The sequence below is a fragment of the Phoxinus phoxinus genome, assembly GCF_949152265.1.
Source record: "Phoxinus phoxinus genome assembly, chromosome: 15".
Lineage (NCBI taxonomy): Eukaryota > Metazoa > Chordata > Actinopteri > Cypriniformes > Leuciscidae > Phoxinus > Phoxinus phoxinus.
This window is the reverse complement of record NC_136890.1, coordinates 29717678-29735749: the sequence shown is the minus strand read 5'-3', so window position 1 is coordinate 29735749 and position 18072 is coordinate 29717678. Positions and strand designations below refer to the sequence as shown.

Sequence of the window (18072 nt, the reverse complement as noted above, 5' to 3'; positions counted from 1 at the left end):
CTATCTGTTGATGTTTCATTGTTATTTTTTTCCTAGGAGTTACCATCCGTCGGTGTGTCCTAAAACTCCTCTATTGAGCTCTTTCGGTCTCATCACACTTATAAACACACGCACACACACACACAGAGAGAGAGAGTTAGTTGGAGCAGGGCTGGAGTCAAAATATTCACTGCATGACTAAAAATGGAGTCTCTGTTGAATGCAACACCTTCAGAGAAAATCTCCCTCAGGCTAAAACACATCTTCAGGGACTTTTTGATGTAATAATCATTGTTTTTGTTTTGGACAGCTCTTGTACAGCAACACAAATGATCAAAGGTGTATTACAGTAAGCATTACACCATTTATTAGTCAAAATAGAAATATGAAATTACTTCCCCATATATTAAAATTTTTCCTATTAAATTGTGTACTACTTAATACACATTTGGTGTGTGTGTGTGTGCGTGTGAAAAATATACATAATAATAATACACACTAAACAAAAAGCATAACAAAAAGCCAGTTCATTTTATATATAAAACAATTAAAAAACATAATTACATTAACATATTGAAGAAAATAACAACAACATACTTACAGTGTAGGCCTATACAAAAAATATGCCACTGAAACTTTATTTGGAAAAATCTGAATGTTATCTTGATAATGTCAGCACAATTCATGCTTATATTCATTCATTATATTCTTGAAAAGTAGCATCTTCCTTCACAGTTGCAAAAACTGCAATACAAAGTCAACCTATATCACATTTCATGACCTGTATGTTGACCAATCAGCATCCAGGACCAGATCTATCTGTTTTATAAGAAGTCTTCAGACACTCTCAGTCATCAGACAGGATATGATTTCAAGTTTTTATGCCGCGGCCACATTAAAGCAGTCCGTCTTAACCAGACGATGCATGTTTGATATGGTGTAAAGAGCATCTCACAGCATTTCTGCATGATATTGCTGTTACCATACTGCAAGAATGATTCATCATCAAAAACACGCATCCAGGAACGCTGCCAATAGGCCGAGCATCTGGGAAAACGTGCTCTCTGCTTTAAGCACAACTTAAGATTCCATTGATTTTCATGACGGAAATAAAATCGCTCTGGAGTTTAGAGGGCACGTTTTATGCTTCTATCTCCGGAATGAGTGATAAGATTGGACAGATAGTCCGCACAGGATTTAGAACTAAATTTAAAACTCTTATACACAGCGCACAATGTCAGCATTAAGATGTTCTTATGGTAAACTATCAAAAGAGTAGATTCATAGATAAGATGTGGCATCAAATTATTATGCACATGTTATATTGACTTTATTTTTATGACCCGAGTGATCTGTCTTTCTGGGGAGAGCCATGAAGAGAAACTACACCTCAACGCTGCCCTCTACTGACAAACACATCATATCGCAACAGCGACAAACAAACAAGCTGTTGACTCAGGGATGTCAAACTCAGTTCCTGGAGGGCCACAGCCCTGTAGAGTTTAGCTTCAACATTAACTAAACACACCTGATCCAGCTAGTCAAGTCCTTCAGGCTTAGTTATTTCAAAACTGCAGGTATGAGCAATTTCCAATCGGAAGCGAGCATCCCTATGCCCTACTCACTTTGGAGGTAGCAGGGTGCTTGTGTGTCATAATGAAACCGTCTAGAACGCACTTGGCAAAGGAAGCAATGAAAGACCAAGTCATTTCCTCATTAGATTCACATGGTATGTTACCACAACAAAGGAATATCTTATCATTGCTGGTAAGATTGTTTAAATATGTTTTATACTTTATATGTGTGTGTGTGTTCCCAATCTGCTCTTATATTTTTTAAGCATTAAACATATTTCTATGAAATGTGCATGACGAAAATGTGCGTAATATATCATAAAACAAAACGACTTGAATCATTCTGTTTATACATTAACTCCAACTCTCCCGCCATTTCTAGATTTAAAATCAACGTTGAGGACTTGTCACCCTGGGTCACTCACGTGACCATAAACGATTGAATTACTTCCTTGACGTGACCAACGCATGTTCCCTTCGCTAACGGACTTGTGGAAGGGCCCTTCGTGAAGGGATTCATTTGTTTGGAACGTCCCTACAATTGGTGTCCCCTTCCCGAAGTGCCTTTCAAGGGTGCAAAAACGCAGTTTGGAATTGACGGTTCGCAAAGACCCGCCCCCTTAGTTACTGTCGCTATGTCCGACAAGCTACGCCGCTCTCACTCCACACCATGTTCTCACGCAGTGAAAAAATACATCATGGAGCAGAGAGGACACTGACAACGCGCTGACAGACAGGACAGACCAGGTTACTTTTGGGTTACTTTTGATATTAAACATTAAGTCTCACCTTTCAAATTTGGTAATTTTTTTTAAAGAAATTTAAACAATAAATACCGTTTTGTGGCTCTTTAATGTGCTTGACAGATCGCTGTAGAGTCTCATTTAAAGCTACTCGTGAACCGATCATCTCTTACTTCAAGTTCATTTATAGCATCAAATAAACATGAATGAACATAAGAAGGGATGTTGTTTTAACCACGGAAAGGCGTCAGTACACTCCGCTTCTCAAGATCAAATCCTCCCATGTTAATCTACTAACTCTCCTGACGGCTTTGTCGGACAAAATGGTGGATTGCGAAGTATGATTGGTCAGATCACCTGTCAATCAAGCTCCCTGTGATGGGTCAATTGGAACTAAACTCTGTAGGACTGTGGTTTGACACTCCTGCTAAAGGGTGTCATATATCAAATTTTCCTTGATTTCTTGAGATAAAAAGGTTTTATGTACTACCATCCAATAAGAACATTTACTGAAACTAAACAGCATACTAAATAACAACTAACTGATGTCAGAATATATTACCATTCCATATACAGATTACCACCAACATTTACCATTATGGCACATAAAAATGTGAATAATGTAAGTGGACTAAAACTACTAAAACTTAAAAAAATAAATAAAATAAATGAAATGGCCCCTTTTACTGTACATCACACATGAGTTCTACAATCATCACTCAAATTTTCAATTTCTTAAAGTTGCTACACAAATACATGAATAAACTAAACAACATAATCATAAATTGCTACAATAATACAATTAAAACTGTAATACAAACAAAACTAGAAGCGAAACATCTGAAGGAAATAAATAGATGCTCTATTACCCAGTGTAAAAGTAGCAGTGCATCAGGTTCACTTTTTTAAAACATAAACCCTGTTGCGTTTTCAACTTTCTGCACGACTCCATTCGACCGGTGGATCTCGTGGGCCTTTGGGTTTCTTTATGCGACAGTTGAAACCTGAAGCGCAAGACAAACAAAGTCAAAGTTTAAAATCACCAGGTGCCCTGAGAAACACAAGATAACAGAGCACAGGTCAATATGAAGTCATATTTTAAATGGATCTTGGTTCAGGATCAAATCTAGGTTAGTTAGATGTTCTGAAGAACACAACATCATCGAAAGGGCTTGCCGAGCCTTCAGCTAATTCTGAAGATTAGCCAAATGGGAAAACCTACTAGATGCATACATGAGGAAAAATTTATTCTCGGTTAGCGCCGCCTATCGCGCAGCCGTGAAAAAGTCATACAGGTTTTGAATGACATTAGCCATGTTTCCATCCACCTATTTTTATAAAAATTTTGGGATACAAAAATGCTGGATGGAAACATATGCGCTCAATTGAGTCGAAAAAACATTTATCCGATAAGAATAAGTGCATACAACTACAATGGAAACTCATTTACTGAGGAATCCCTCAATGCGCAACAAAAAACTTGCATGACTTTGCCTCAACAGAGGATGTGATTGGATAACTGGACTACCAGCGGATCAGTTTCATTGCAAAGCATCTCAAAGGTTGGTTTGGTCATTCTGAAATGCTTGAGCCAAAGTCTATCATCAAAAAGATTGGGTATAACGACCTCCAAGTGTCTCACATGATTGTGTTCTCAGACATCAGGCATCTGAACGTCTCAATGTTTATTGTGTTTCGTCTGCACACTCTGAGCAAGTCATTTATGATGTAGGACAAAAGAGCCACAGTTGCCTCCCTGATTGTAGACTTCTATTTTTATTACAGATATTTTGCCACTTTTGTGTGTGTGTGTGTGTGTGTGTGTGTGTGTTTTGGTTGGTTGGTCTTGGTCTCTTCTGAGCTCCTCTGGCTGTGTATCCCCATTCAGCACATGCTAATGTGAACAAGTCTTGAACACGAGGGATAGAAACTGGGCTTTATTAGCAAATGTTTTATGCGATATTCCAATTTTGGGTTACATTTGCACCTTTGAATGGAAACATATTGTTGAGTGAACAATTGCTTTAATAACAAAGATTAGGGATTTGTTTAAACATATAACCCTAAATTCGAGCAACAGTAAAAGTGATGTTTGCATTCCCCAGATATGAACAAGGTTGCTTTAAGGCCTGGAAACCACCCAGTGATGTCACTTTTTTGTGGTTGTAAGTGCGTGTGTGGTCTGGGAAGCTGTGCACTGCCCACAATCTGCCAGTTTACCTATTGTAAAACAGCTATTTTTATTTACTAAACGACAAGTTAGCAATTTGCATGAGGATTGAGAAGATTGAGAAACTAGAAACTAGCAGATTTGTCCAAAAACCCTTCCAAACCTAAATATTTATCTTCTAATGTTCAGAATGAAGATTTGGTGTGCATACGGTGTAACTCACCCAGACCGCCCGGGGCAAATGGGCTGTTGGTGTCCCTGACCACGCTAGACACATATTCATAATCATCATCTGTAGAAGATTGGCTCTCAGCTGAGAAAAACAAGTTTAACAATGTTTAATAACTTAAAAACAAACCTCAGAGCATTAGATTGAAACCGACACTGATCTAACACTTCTTCCTGTTTACTGCTAGATAGCGTTTCACTCATTTGGTCGATAAGGAGTCTTATCGGAACAGAAAGGGGAACAGAAAAGACTCCTACATCACTAACAACACACCTTACTCTTCATAGTCTGTATTTGAAAGCATTCAAAAGTGTTTGACATATAACATGAGGTCATTCAATATCAAAATTGTACATCTTAATTTGGCCCTGCAGTGTAACCAACGCTGTGTCCCAATTCACCTTCTGTTTTTGAGAAGAAAAAGTGCATACTTTTATGCGTGTTTATATGTGTATCAGAAGATTAGGCAAGTTTTGAGACATAATACTACTTTAAAGGACAGCTCTGTCGCTTAGTTACGTGCATCCTGTTATCGTTTAAACTGCCCTGTCAATCATCTTGTCACAGTTAAAATCCTCCACATTCAATTTAATTTAATGTCCTACTTTTTTAGAGAGAAATATAGTAACTAGCACGTTGATCTGCCAGTCGTGGGTCTTTTATGCGGATACTCTCCTTGCAATTTGCATAATGATGCATTTAAAAGATAATAACCAAACATTTCAGTACAAAAGTTCACATTGCTGTTTCAAATTAAATATAATGTGGATAACATTGAATAAATATATTTTTGTCAGGTTAGATACTGATTACTCAACACTCAAACCCCTTTATCTAAACCTCTCTACTTTCCCTACTACCGTCGGACTCGCACATGCGTCATATTTGAGTTTATTTTTAAAACTTTGTATTCGTGTTTGTAGTTCTAATCAAATTCTTGTCCAACGTGCAATGGGATGTGGGCAGAATGTGATTAAAATCAACACCCCATTTAGCATAAGCATTTTTTAAAAATCTTTTAATTGTATAAATAATAAACAATACTGATAAATAATGTGTAAATGTCACTTCATTGTTTTCCAGACCAACTTGCATAGTACATTAAACACGTAACAACGCACTTACTTGCACTTGGGGATCGTGAAAGAGGAACTTGTGGCTGAGGAACACAAATTTCATTGAATTAGATTTAATTATATTGATTGCAGATTTCATCTTGTGATTATCAGGGTTACAAAGACTGTGATCATCAGTCAAATACACATTAGAATCATATTCAGTGGAAATATTCAATCTGTCAGGTTATTTTTACTAAATGTACTGCCTGTAAGTGTCTGCTAAAGCTTGTTAACTTGTGAGTGTGATCTCAGCTAGAAGCCTCATATCACAGGAAGAGGCTGAATGTGCCTCACAATGGCACATTCTAATGTGAAACACAAACAAAGGAGAAACTTGACACATCTACAAGTGTGTAGAGAGGTAATACGGGCCAATAGCTGCATGTAAATGAGTCATATAAGATTAATATGTACTTAGCACTTTAATTTGACATCTAATATGCTAACATGAAAACCGAACGAACCCATCTGCCAAGCATAAATGACTGCAGAATCTTAATACCAATCAGATCATTTACCTGTGCATCTCTATTCATGGACCTCAACTCCCCTGAGAAAAAAACAAAAGGTTTATTCAGAAATCATGAATTTTTATTGTGATAAAAAGTATATAACCAGACCACCACTATTACTACTACAAAAACAAAAAGTATTGCAAATTATTATTTTCCCTCTAAAACAAGGAGCTTTATACCATCTGCATATTAAAGCATACAGTAAGCCATTGGTAGGTTGATATGTAACTGGTATGTAAACACTGGTGCTATACAAACATCTGACGTGTTACCTTTGGGCTCAGCAAATGCTGTGAATTTAGAGGCGGGACTATCTGCTTGGTTGACCAATGGCAGACAGGGGAGAGTTTTTGAAGCCTGCTTGAAAACACTGGCTATGTTCAAAATTGAATACAGTTCAGTATGCACTCTATACTGCTGACTATTCCTGTTTTGTGGCACAGAAATTACACGCTTCACCTGTTAGGACTCTGCCGATACTAAGTTCAATAATAGATGAAACAAAATGGCATTTTAATTTCCTGAGAGATATGAAAATATGAGCTTGAAATAACTGAACTTTTAACAGATAAACACCAAATGAGAGGGCTCTAAATACCCAGGTGATCACATGAAAGAGAAGAACTAAAAAAGAACATGAGTCATGAGACGACAGTGAGAGCTGCAAGCAGAAGTTTCCAAACTTTACTCTCCTCAAACAAACAAGTTCCCTCTGTCTCAAATGATCTTCCTTTTAGTGTTCAGCTGAGTTGGCAGTTTTTTTGTCTACTTTAATTCATTTTCAATTCAGCGAGATTCTCAGTATATAAGAAAATGTGTTTGGTCCGTGCAAAACGTGAGTGTTGTGGATAGTTGTCAAGGCGTTGCTATGCAGTTTCTAGGGTGTTTTGTGTGGTTTCCCTGAACACCCTAGCAAGTGCATAGAAACACCCTGAAAAAAAATGCACATTAACACTCTGGAAACCATCCACAGCACTGTAGCAACTGCAGCAACGCCCTGGCAACTATCCACAACACTCAAGTTTTGCACTGACCAATGTCTGTGTTGTTGGTCTAGTTAACTATTATACTAATAAATCTTTATTTTAATCAATTGAAATAAAGGAGAAATATAAATATATTAGATTAGATTAAAAACCTTAACAAATTGAGAAATGTTGCATTGGCAATTAACTGAAAAAAAATTATTCAAAAATAATACTGGTTCAGGGTCGTTGCTTAGTGATTACTTAAAGGAGAACTCCGGTCAATTTTAACATTGAGCTCAATTTTTAGTAAATTTGGAGTGCTGTCAATACAGAGAACAACGACAAAAATCGGTGTTGCCTACACCGTGTTATCCTCTTTTTAAAATTGGCAGCCTATTGACTTGAATGGGGTCTAATTTTAAACCTGCTTTTATTTCTCTTAACATATTTGATGTGTCATACAAGTGCCCAGCCATGTTGAGTGATTCCTTCAGAGTGAACACGAGTGAATCTGACTGCAGTAGATGTGAAAGATATGAATAAAAATGATGTTATATCAGCCAGCGCACATACCTGTATTTAGTTCCTGTTTTCGGTCGAAGTCCAAAGTAGTCGATTGTTGAGTTCACGCGCATAGGTTTAGTTATCTATGATCACGCGCGTGAACTCGACAATCGACTACTTTGGACTTCGACCGAAAACAGGAACTAAATACAGGTATGTGCGCTGGCGCATTTTTATTCATATCTTTCACATCTACTGCAGTCAGATTCACTCGTGTTCATTCTGAAGGAATCACTCAACATGGCTACGGAAATTATTATTTGTTTCATTCGTCAGGTGAAAAATCGAAAAAAGCAACGGAATAAAAGACAAATTTAATAAAAAACAGCCATTCAAATAGTACCTTACCTGGCAATAGCTCATAACCCTCATGGTCCATTACTTTAGGTGACAGTCCTCCTCTCTGATTGGCTGTTGTTGATCTGTCATAAACCGGTGAGGTGGGAGGAGGCAGGAGTGATCCAGGTCTGATTTTAGGTTTAACTGCACTGTAGAGAGCATTCTTATTGCTTTTCTCTGAATTAGCATTGTCATAGTAATGGACAGTGATCGAATGGGGGGCAGAGCTGGGGGGCTGCAGTTTTGGCTTGTTGACGACCGCATAAGTGTCGTTCATCCTGGTATGAGGAAGAGGATGAGAAAGCCTGGGCTTGAGAGGAGGATTTCTGAAACCAAAGACAGACAAGTACACATTTAAAGTCGGCATGAAATGAAAATGGAGGCCAGCTAGTAAGCGCTGTGCGAGTAAACCTCACTCCCCTGGCCTCAAGAGGCGCACTAGCGACTGATGCTAGAGGCTGCGGTCTCTAGAATCCTTGTTAGCGCGCGCGCCTCCCATCCCATAAAGTACACTTATTAGGGGCATTCTGTGATCTGACTTGTTGGACGATAAAATAGGCATGAAAAAAAAGACGTATCTACAGAGAGAATATTAGAGACTTGCAGTTGAACGTCTTTGACCCGAGTAACAACCATTGCTAGCAACTAGCTAGCAACACAGCGGACAGTTTTGCGCAGACAAGCATCCACAAAAAAAGCAAGAATCTAGTCATAATATAAGCCTCACTATGGTGAAGAGATGAGGTCACTAGCATGCCAATTAAATTGCTAGTTTATAAGTCAATGGGTATTTGTGACAATGTAGATTGCATTAGATTATACAGAGACGTAAGACTCACTCACATTTTGCTCTGGGTGTCTTGAATACATTGGTACATTGTGGGACCCCATATACAGCTACGTATAATGTCCAACTGTCACATTTGCATTCAATGCAATGTGAGAAATATGTTATTGACACAAGAGGAACTGCAACACAACACATCGACTTAAAAATTAATAAATGCTCCGTATAATGTATAAGCATGCGGTCATGCAAAATATTCACAATATTCATTACAAAAGTTATATTCGTCTGTATGCAAAGCAGAAACGCCACCATGAATCCCACTGTGCGCATATATCCAGCTATACATCGATGACTCAGGAGATTAACTCGCATTAACTCGGATGAAGTTACGTGTTAGACAAGAAAAGTGTGGTGTGCGAGACAGAACCGACAATAACAGCTTGCATCTTGGCTGAGTCCACCTGTGTGACGCACGGCGCCGTAGTTTGCAGAACTGCGCTGTTGTCAATCTCAAACTGGCCTCTGGCTGTGTGGCCACCACTGATTTTAATCACAGACATCCGCAAACAGTCAAACCAGGTTAGAAATTTGGAAATGAGGGTCATTTGTTGTCTTACCGTGTTTTAGAAAGTTCGTTGAAGCTGCCTAATGATCCTGATTTCAATGAAGCTTTCGGCGAAACCGCATTGATGTACAGAGAGGTCGAAGTCTTGTTTCCAATATAAAAAAAAGGAAAAAGGACAAACAAATAGTGAAATACGCACTCAGTGTGGGAGAGCAGCTGCACAGTGTTGAACTGTTGAAGGATAACTGGGCATTTGCATAGAGGAAGCACACAGCAAGCGTGTTTCCTGCTGAACTGCCTTTTTAAAGCTCAAGGTCTTGAGGAAGTAAAACAAGATGTGATGTAAAAATGCGAAATGCAATGGCAGAGAGATCTTATTTGAAACAACATGGTTGTAAATGTAACTTTTAATATATTACTTAAAGCACACTTAAACTACCACAGCAAAAACTACTAGCCTAACCAATACAGTTCAAACATGATTGGAGACAAGTGAACAGTTAATCAAAAATAAGATCAAATACACTAATTACAAGCATAGATAAATACAATATAACAAAGTTACAAAAAAAGTAAGGTCTAACTGTTGTGTTTTCAGGAACAGACATGCAATAATTAGGCCTAAATGTTAAATAACACTGGTATAATACACACTGTATAAATTAAATATATATTCATCTTTGTTAAAACTGTTTTGTTGTTTGATTAAAGGGATAGTTCCCTCATGTCATTCCAAACTTACACTACCAACTACTTACACTACACTACCGTCTCTTCTGCTCACCAAAGCGGCGTTTATTTGATCAAACATACAATAAAAACAGTACTATTTTGAAATATAATTACAACTTATGTAAAAAAAAATAATAATTATAAATGTAATTTATTCCTGTGAAGACAAAGCTGAATTTTCAACATTATTACACCAGTCTTCAGTGACACATGATCCTTCAGAAATCATTCTAATATGCTGATTTGCTGCTCAAGAAGCATTTCTTTTTATTATAAATGTTGATAATGACAATATTTTTGTATCTTAATATTTTTTTTTAGGATTCTTTGATGAATAGATAGTTCAAAAGTACAGCATTTATTTGAAATAGAAATCTTTTATTACATTATAAATGTCTTTACGGTCACCTTTGATCAATTTAATGCATCCTTGCCAAAATAGAAATATTCTCTTTTGAGCAGCAGTGTGCGTCTTACCTCTGTATTCCTGTTTTTCACCTGCAAGGCCTTCTGAAACATCTGAGCGACCGTATGAAAGACAAATCCATACTGCTCCTGAGGAGATTCACATAAACATGACAAAATGACATCAGGACTTCACATGGTGTTGTGGAATATGACAGACAGGGCTGAATGGGCCTATCCATGTGCTCGGGTTAGATAAAAACATAGCTTGAGCATCAAGGCTTTGATATTTTACTTTAATGGGCAAAAGGTGCAATTACAGTTGAAGAACTTAAGTTGTAGATGCTTTCTATTATCTGTGCCATGCAAAAAAATGTACCTTTTTTTTTTTTTAATGTACCTTGGTCTGCACAGCTGAAGGTCTCTGTCTTCTGAGCTTTAATATCAGGTCAAATATATTAAAATCCTCTTGTATTTGCTGAAAATAAATTAATGCATATGAATGTAATGTTTTTTTTCTTTCTATCTATCTATCAATCTATAAATTCCTCTTGTATTTTTATGTTGCTACATACATTATATATATACACTGTATGTTTCACCTTCAAGCACTGTATATGCATTTTATATTGGTTATTATGTTAATACCTCTGTCAGTAGTAGATCATTGACATAGTCAACAGCACAAATGACCCCGGTTCTACCGCACCCGGCACTGTAAAGCAAGAGAAGCTGTCACATTTCCATACCATATGATATGATCCATTCTCCCCCGAGTCTCGGTTCAGAGGGTCACGGAGGGGAATTATGGGCCATATTGTTGGACAGAGCCTCTCTCATGTATATAGAGAGAGGGTAATGAGTGAATCTGTGCTGAAGCCTGGAAGTTAACAGGCTTTTCCAGCGCCACATCAGGTGCTGAATATTTAACATGTCTCACTTCATTTAAATGGTGCCATTAAAATGCATGGAACCAGAGGAACACAGGCCGGCCCCTGCTGCACCCTAACAACACGGACGGACACGACCTGATGAATTTTCATGGGCAGATGGGTCATTTGTCAGAGGCACAGAAAAAAAAAAAAAACAGAGACGGCTGTGTGTGTGATACAGACCTGCAGTGGATCACTACAGGGTCCGTCTGGTTGCTCTGTTTTTGGCGAGCCAACTCCATCATACCCAGAATGCCATCCGGCATGTCTGGAATTCCATGGTCGGGCCAGGCAGTATACTGGAAATGAAACACTTTACGGGCTTCCTGTGTGGAAAAGATGGCGAGTTTTGACCTATGAATGGATTATGGTTTCTACACCAAATTACAATGTTTGAAATGAGCTAAAATGTGAAACATCACACACTGAGATGGTTATAGCCAGAGTAAACAGTGTTTTACAAGACACTCAAAATGAAGTACACTGCAATTTTGTGGTTTGATAGATTTTCTTTAAATAGAAAAACTCTCAAAGGAACAGTTCACCATAACATCATCTTTCTGTCTATATATATATATATATATATATATATATATATATATATATATAGACAGTTCACCATAACATCATCTCTGTCTATGTGTATATATATATAATGTCTATATCACACCTACTAATGACACACTGGAGACACCACTTACATCACAATATTTTACCACCAACGTCCGAACAACGACTTCCTCATTTGGTCGCAACTCCTCAAACTAAAGACAAAAAAATGACATTAATAAGGAGAACTTCATCTAGTGGGGCCTTGCAACTGCATGAACTACACTTTGCATCAAACTGCAGACAAAAAACTGACAAAACTTTCATGAAGCGTGGAGATAACATCAAAAGGAACTGTTGTGAAAGATCAATATCCTGTCTCTTAGACCTAACTGTTGAATTACTGTACACACATTGTTCATTGTTGAGAAGCACAGAAAACACTTACAGTTGAGACAGTAAAGGGACCAAAAGTGGATGTGTCTGTGGTTGATGCCCAGTAGACTTCACATTTTTTCTAAACAACAGAGAGGGTGTAAAAAAAAACAGTAAATGGCAAGAAAATGATAGGCGTATGACACAGAACAACAAAGAAAATATTCAGATTACCTTTCCCATCTCAATCTCGCGACAAGCCATGATTATGACCTAACAATAAAAGAACGGACCAGACTTTAAAAAGTGGAAATGCTACAAAAGCAATACAATTATGCATTGAAGCTATAATGATAATGATATATAATAATAAAAAAAATACCTTTACATTGTGTTGCCAAATCATACGCCAGAAATCAACCACAGTGCTGCTCACAGGGCCTTGGGTGGCAATATACATCTTGTTCTTAGCAGCTCCCTAGTGGCGAAAAATATAGAAAATGATAATAATACAACAAAAAGAATTTCTATCTATCAATGCTTCAAAAACGATCTGGACAAAACTACCTCTACACCAATGTGTCTTACATATATACTGTATAAAATGAACTACTACGTCTTAAAAAGCTTCTTTTTTTCTATCACAAAAAAAGAGCATGATGCTCCAGATAAGTGTTGAAGTTTAAACACTGCAGTACCTTGATGAAGCTGGCATTAATATAATCAGACTCATATTCAGATGTGGTTGGAGTTAGACAAACTCTGGTCTGATCATCTGGAATACAAACAACAACAAAAAAGAAGAGGAAATATAACAAGGATTTGCATAATTCTTCCTCTCATCAGTGTAACTCATAATCATTTATCAGGAAATACATTGTGGAGACTCAGTTATGAAATATTATGACATGCTTTTGGACAATGCAAAAAAAAAAACAGTACTGTAACTATAGGAGGCATGTTTTGACAGATGTGTTTGACAGATAATCATGTAAAATAACTTTGGTGCATTATTCTGTCACACACTGAGAGGAACTGTGAGTCACATATATTCAGAGCTGATGAGATCTGAGCTCACTGTCAGATGTGAAAATCCTGATGGGATATTAAAGGATGTAATATACTACTAACACAAAAAGTGTCTTAGCATCAGTTAAATGGGTTTTAAATAAAATGAAACACCATACTGTATATGCCATTGTTTTTCTGTAAAAGTACATTTTATGTGTGTCATGAGTTATATTGTAGCTGTAAAATGTATTATTAGTTATTATATAAACAATACACCATTGCAAACCGTTTAAAAAGTAATGTTAAATGAAAAATATAAATATTTATTTATGACACGAAAAAAAAGCTACTAAAAATAAATGTAATATAGTTTGTGGAGGGACCAGTGAAATTATTAGTCTGACTGCCAGCACAAAAAGCCTTATTGTTAAGCACTGACTACATTTTTATTGTAGAATTATGCAAGCAGCTTTTTTGACTGCATATTAACATCAACTAAGTAACCTATATTTTTAAAGTCTCACTGCAAGACTAATTGAATTGCATTGAATTTAACTGAACTTTTAACCTAAAAGATGTTGGAAAAACAATAAAGGTCATGTCCGTGTTATCAGCTAACACATTTCATATAACAACTGCATGGTGTGAATTGCATTGAATTTAATTGAATTTAATTACAGAAACTGTTTCGCCTAGAAAAGGCCTTAATAACCTTTAATAGAACTAAAATAAACCTTCTCCGATAAGACTACGTACAGGGTAGAATATCCCTGTAGCGGTTTTTCTTCACATTTTCTTTGATTTCTCCTGCCGCAGAGGTCAGGCCATAGTCCTCTTTCAATGATAAACTTTTCTGTCGTATCAACTGAAAAAGGAAAGAGAAAAAACAGGTATGATTTTTGTTTTGTTTTTTAAATCCATCACAGTTGCACCATCTGACCACAAGGTGGCATCCTGTAGCTTGTCAAGCTATGGTGAATTCCTTTTTAATAGCTTATAAAAGCCATGAAAGGGTCTTTTTTTTAGGGTGGATGTGGTTTTGAAACATTCCAGATCAAACCCACAATTAATGCTATTATGCTACTATGACCAAACATACTGAAAGTATAACATTAATTAACTTAAACATTTACAGTACATTCATGCATTTGGCAGATGCGTTTTATTCAAGGTATACTTTTGATCCATTCATGCATTCCTGTTTCACACATTATCCATTTGCAGCACATATCCAGTTTGAATGCTTCACCGCACCGATCCTGCAACGCACTTGTCGTACTCCAGTTCATATATACGGATGCACATTTTTTCAGCAGAGCATTCACACAGGCACATGCTGGGTACAGTGTGTGCAGCGTAAATGCTCTAATAAATGCTGAAAAAAATGTGCATCCGTATATGAACTGGAGTATGTGTGAAACGGACCTAGGAGTTGCTAGCGAAAAGCCTTCAGCTCATCTCAGGCAAACAAACAGGTTATGAATGTCTGTAAATAGAGGCAGCCACAGACTAAAACTACTCTCAGTTTTACTTCCACTTATAAAAAGAGATCATCTCACATGCGTTATTTTCAACACGAAGCTCTTGATTGGGTCTCTGTAAAAGAAGCCACAGAGAATCACAAACAATTTCTGTCCCCTTTACCACAAGCACTATAGAGTCGCAAGTGTTTTTTTCCACAGACGCTTCATCTTCTGAAAGCTGCCAGTAGTTAAAAACCGAGAAACTTAATGAGGAACTGTAGATTGTGCTTATTACAAATGCCCTCTTACTTTCACTAATGCAGCCAAACGAGTCAAAAAGCAACAGATACTTCTGCAAAACGCTGGTCTCATTGTAACCACAGTAGAATGTAATAACGAACAGTTAAAGGGATAGTTCATCCAAAAATTTGAATTCTATCATCATTTACTCACCCTCAAGTTGCTCCAAACCTGCATGAATTTCTTTCTTCTGATGAACACAAAAGATATTGTGAAGAATGTCAGCAACCAGACAGTTGATGGACGCCATTGACTTCCATATTTTAGTCCACTATGGAAGAAAGTCATCATTGGTGCCCATCAACTGTTTGGTTACCCATATTCTTCAAAATATCTTCTTTTATGTTCAACAGAAGAAAGAAACTCATACAGGTTTGGAGCAACTTGGGTGAGTAAATTATGTCTTAAACATTATATACAGATCTCTCTCTCTCTCTCTCTCTCTCTCTCTCTCTCTCTCTCTCTCTCTCTCTCTCTCTCTCTCTCTCTCTCTCTCTCTCTCTCTCTCTCTCTCTATATATATATATATATATATATATATATATATATATATATACTCTACAACGGTTTGCTAATGTCCCTCTGAAAGTTTAAAACATTAAAAAAAATTATGTTTTGAAACCTTTTTTTCTTGGTTAGAGAAAACATTAAGGGAAAGTTACATTTGATCATTTTGTAAACATAATGGGAACGTTGCTTTTGAATGTACTCTAAACTTCTGAAAGTTGCAATGTTTAAAAATGTTCCATGACCGATGTGTATATTTTTTTTGTGTGTGCCAATGTTTTGAGAATGTTATTAAAGACCACATATATTTGAATGAACAATCTATTAACATTAACAAGAACGTTTGTTCATAACTTTGAGAGAATCTTTCCAGAAGGTGCCCTGTCAGCTGGGTTTCAGATTCTGAAATGAAAAAAGCACGAGTGGAATGAGCAGTAAGATCTTTCAGCTCTGTTTACTGTTGCTCATGCAAATGTTGTGTGAATAGTTTTTTTTATCTATAATGCAGTCATCAACTCATTTGCAAAGAAACATGTAAATAAACGGTTGTCTAAAATATATTTAACACTAAAGTAAAACTAACTCTCACTCATAAAATTAGTTACAAAATTAAAAACTAAAGCACGTTCATGTAGTTAGAAATGTCCATAAATTGATCATATATTGACACAAAAACGTACTCTAATGGTACCACGGTAATGATTCATTATATGATGGTAATTCCGTGGAACTTTGATTACCATAATCATATAACATGTGGTATTTACACAAGGTACTTCAAATACTGCTATCATTACCATGATATAATTCCTAAAAAAAACATGGTAATGCAATGATACAGTGGGGGTCCTTTGATAAATACAATGGAACTGAATGATTTCCAAATACATTTACCGTGGTCTCTACACTACTCCAAGTCACTTCACTTACAAAGAAGTACTCAAAAGTACAACCATGGTAAAACCATGGTATTCTTAGAAGTAGCCTGTCTGAGAGTGCCATGTAGCCTGCCATGTGTATTTCCCAAAGTATGTATTAGCATCACTGTACCATGATATTACCACAGTATTTCCGTAAGGGTTCACAAACATAAAAAATAAAATAAAAATAAAAAAATCAAGCAAAACGTTACACAAAGAGAAGTTTGTTGTGACATTCTGACTATTGTAGCTAGCCTAGCCTACATATCATGACAATATCCAAAAACATAATAATAGCATCGTGTGTCAAGTGTCAACTTATTTATACTGATATGATTTGGTAAGTAATAAGAAGCATTGCCAATTATAGACTTACGCTGAACTCGGTGGAGATGAGTTGGTCTCCACTGCTGTCATGGAGGTCGGACAAACTGCGGACCCGCTCCACGAACCTCAACAGGTGCGCTTCCATCACCATATAATCACTCTCATCAGCATCTTACTGTGTCATTTTTTGATACTGGACTCTTTCTTCACCACAACTATATGATAATTTAGCAGCTAATATGTCCGGTTTCCGTCTTGGTAAAGTTATCCAGGCAGCAAAACGGACACAGGGAAGTTTCTCCCGCTGAATCTTGTTGGTCAATGGTCACCTTCATGTAAGGCGTTGTCAATCATCAGCCGTCGCCACACCCACTTTATAATTCCTGCCAATCCGCGGTGAGGATTGAAACTCCCTTTTAGCGTGTGAAAATAAACTAGCCTACATTTCTCATCATCCTTTGGGGCAGCACGAGAACGCTATAATAACACTAACAATAATAATAAAACAAACAAATCGTCGATTATAGAGTACAGACACGTTTGCTCTTCACTATTAGGCTACAGTAGGCTAGTGCTGAAATCATTGCCGTCTATTGTGAAAGTGAAAAAGAAAGATGACTTGTCCAGCGACCACAATCACGTAGCGTAATGTCACAATTGCCATTTCCAAACTTGTAAGGAACTTCCACATGGTGAACTAATCTGCCCGATAGTCATTTTGGGACAAACCCAAACCAGCTAACAGTTTTCGCCAATACAATAGGCTACACTACACACACAAAAAAGCTTAGTAATGTATTATAATGGAATACCAGTCACCATTAGTCATTATGAAATTAATTTGCCAACTGGTTGCCCACTGAAGCTAAGCAGGGCTGAGCCTCAGTACCTGGATGGGAGACCTCCTGAGAAAACGTACTCGGTTACTAACGTAACCTCGGTTCTCTCTAGGAGAGGGAACGAGTACTGCGTCGAAAGAACGCTACGGGAAAGATAT

At 37.1% G+C, this 18072-nt stretch overlaps 1 protein-coding gene across 2 annotated transcripts; it reads right to left on the bottom strand.

Moving 5' to 3' along the window:
- Positions 1–488: 488 nt before the first annotated feature.
- ptpn18 (protein tyrosine phosphatase non-receptor type 18) lies at positions 489–17467 on the bottom strand. Of its 2 annotated transcripts, XM_079636988.1 has the most exons (17): positions 17125–17467; positions 14315–14423; positions 13246–13322; positions 12930–13025; positions 12782–12820; positions 12621–12689; positions 12325–12387; positions 11807–11949; positions 11340–11406; positions 11092–11169; positions 10764–10841; positions 9607–9698; positions 8209–8525; positions 6332–6363; positions 5821–5854; positions 4690–4779; positions 489–3300 (listed from the first exon to the last, which is right to left on the bottom strand). In XM_079636988.1, the coding sequence occupies exons 1-17, from the start codon at positions 17224–17226 to the stop codon at positions 3227–3229; spliced, it is 1560 nt and encodes a 519-aa protein (XP_079493114.1). In that variant the 5' UTR covers positions 17227–17467; the 3' UTR covers positions 489–3226. The 2 variants fall into 2 exon arrangements, with proteins under 2 accessions (XP_079493114.1, XP_079493115.1); XM_079636989.1 differs by lacking the exon at positions 14315–14423 and having other exon boundaries at positions 17125–17423.
- Between the last annotated feature and the right edge of the window lie 605 nt (positions 17468–18072).

Excerpts from the sequence above, each read along its gene's own strand:
- ptpn18 (XM_079636988.1), bottom strand. The coding sequence starts at position 17,226 with ATGGTGATGGAAGCGCACCTGTTGAGGTTCGTGGAGCGGGTCCGCAGT. Across the intron at positions 12,690-12,781 it reads GCGAGATTGAGATGGGAAAG|AAAAAATGTGAAGTCTACTG; the intron begins GTAATCTGAATA and ends TCTGTTGTTTAG. Across the intron at positions 11,950-12,324 it reads TGGTGGTAAAATATTGTGAT|GAAGCCCGTAAAGTGTTTCA; the intron begins GTAAGTGGTGTC and ends TTTTCCACACAG.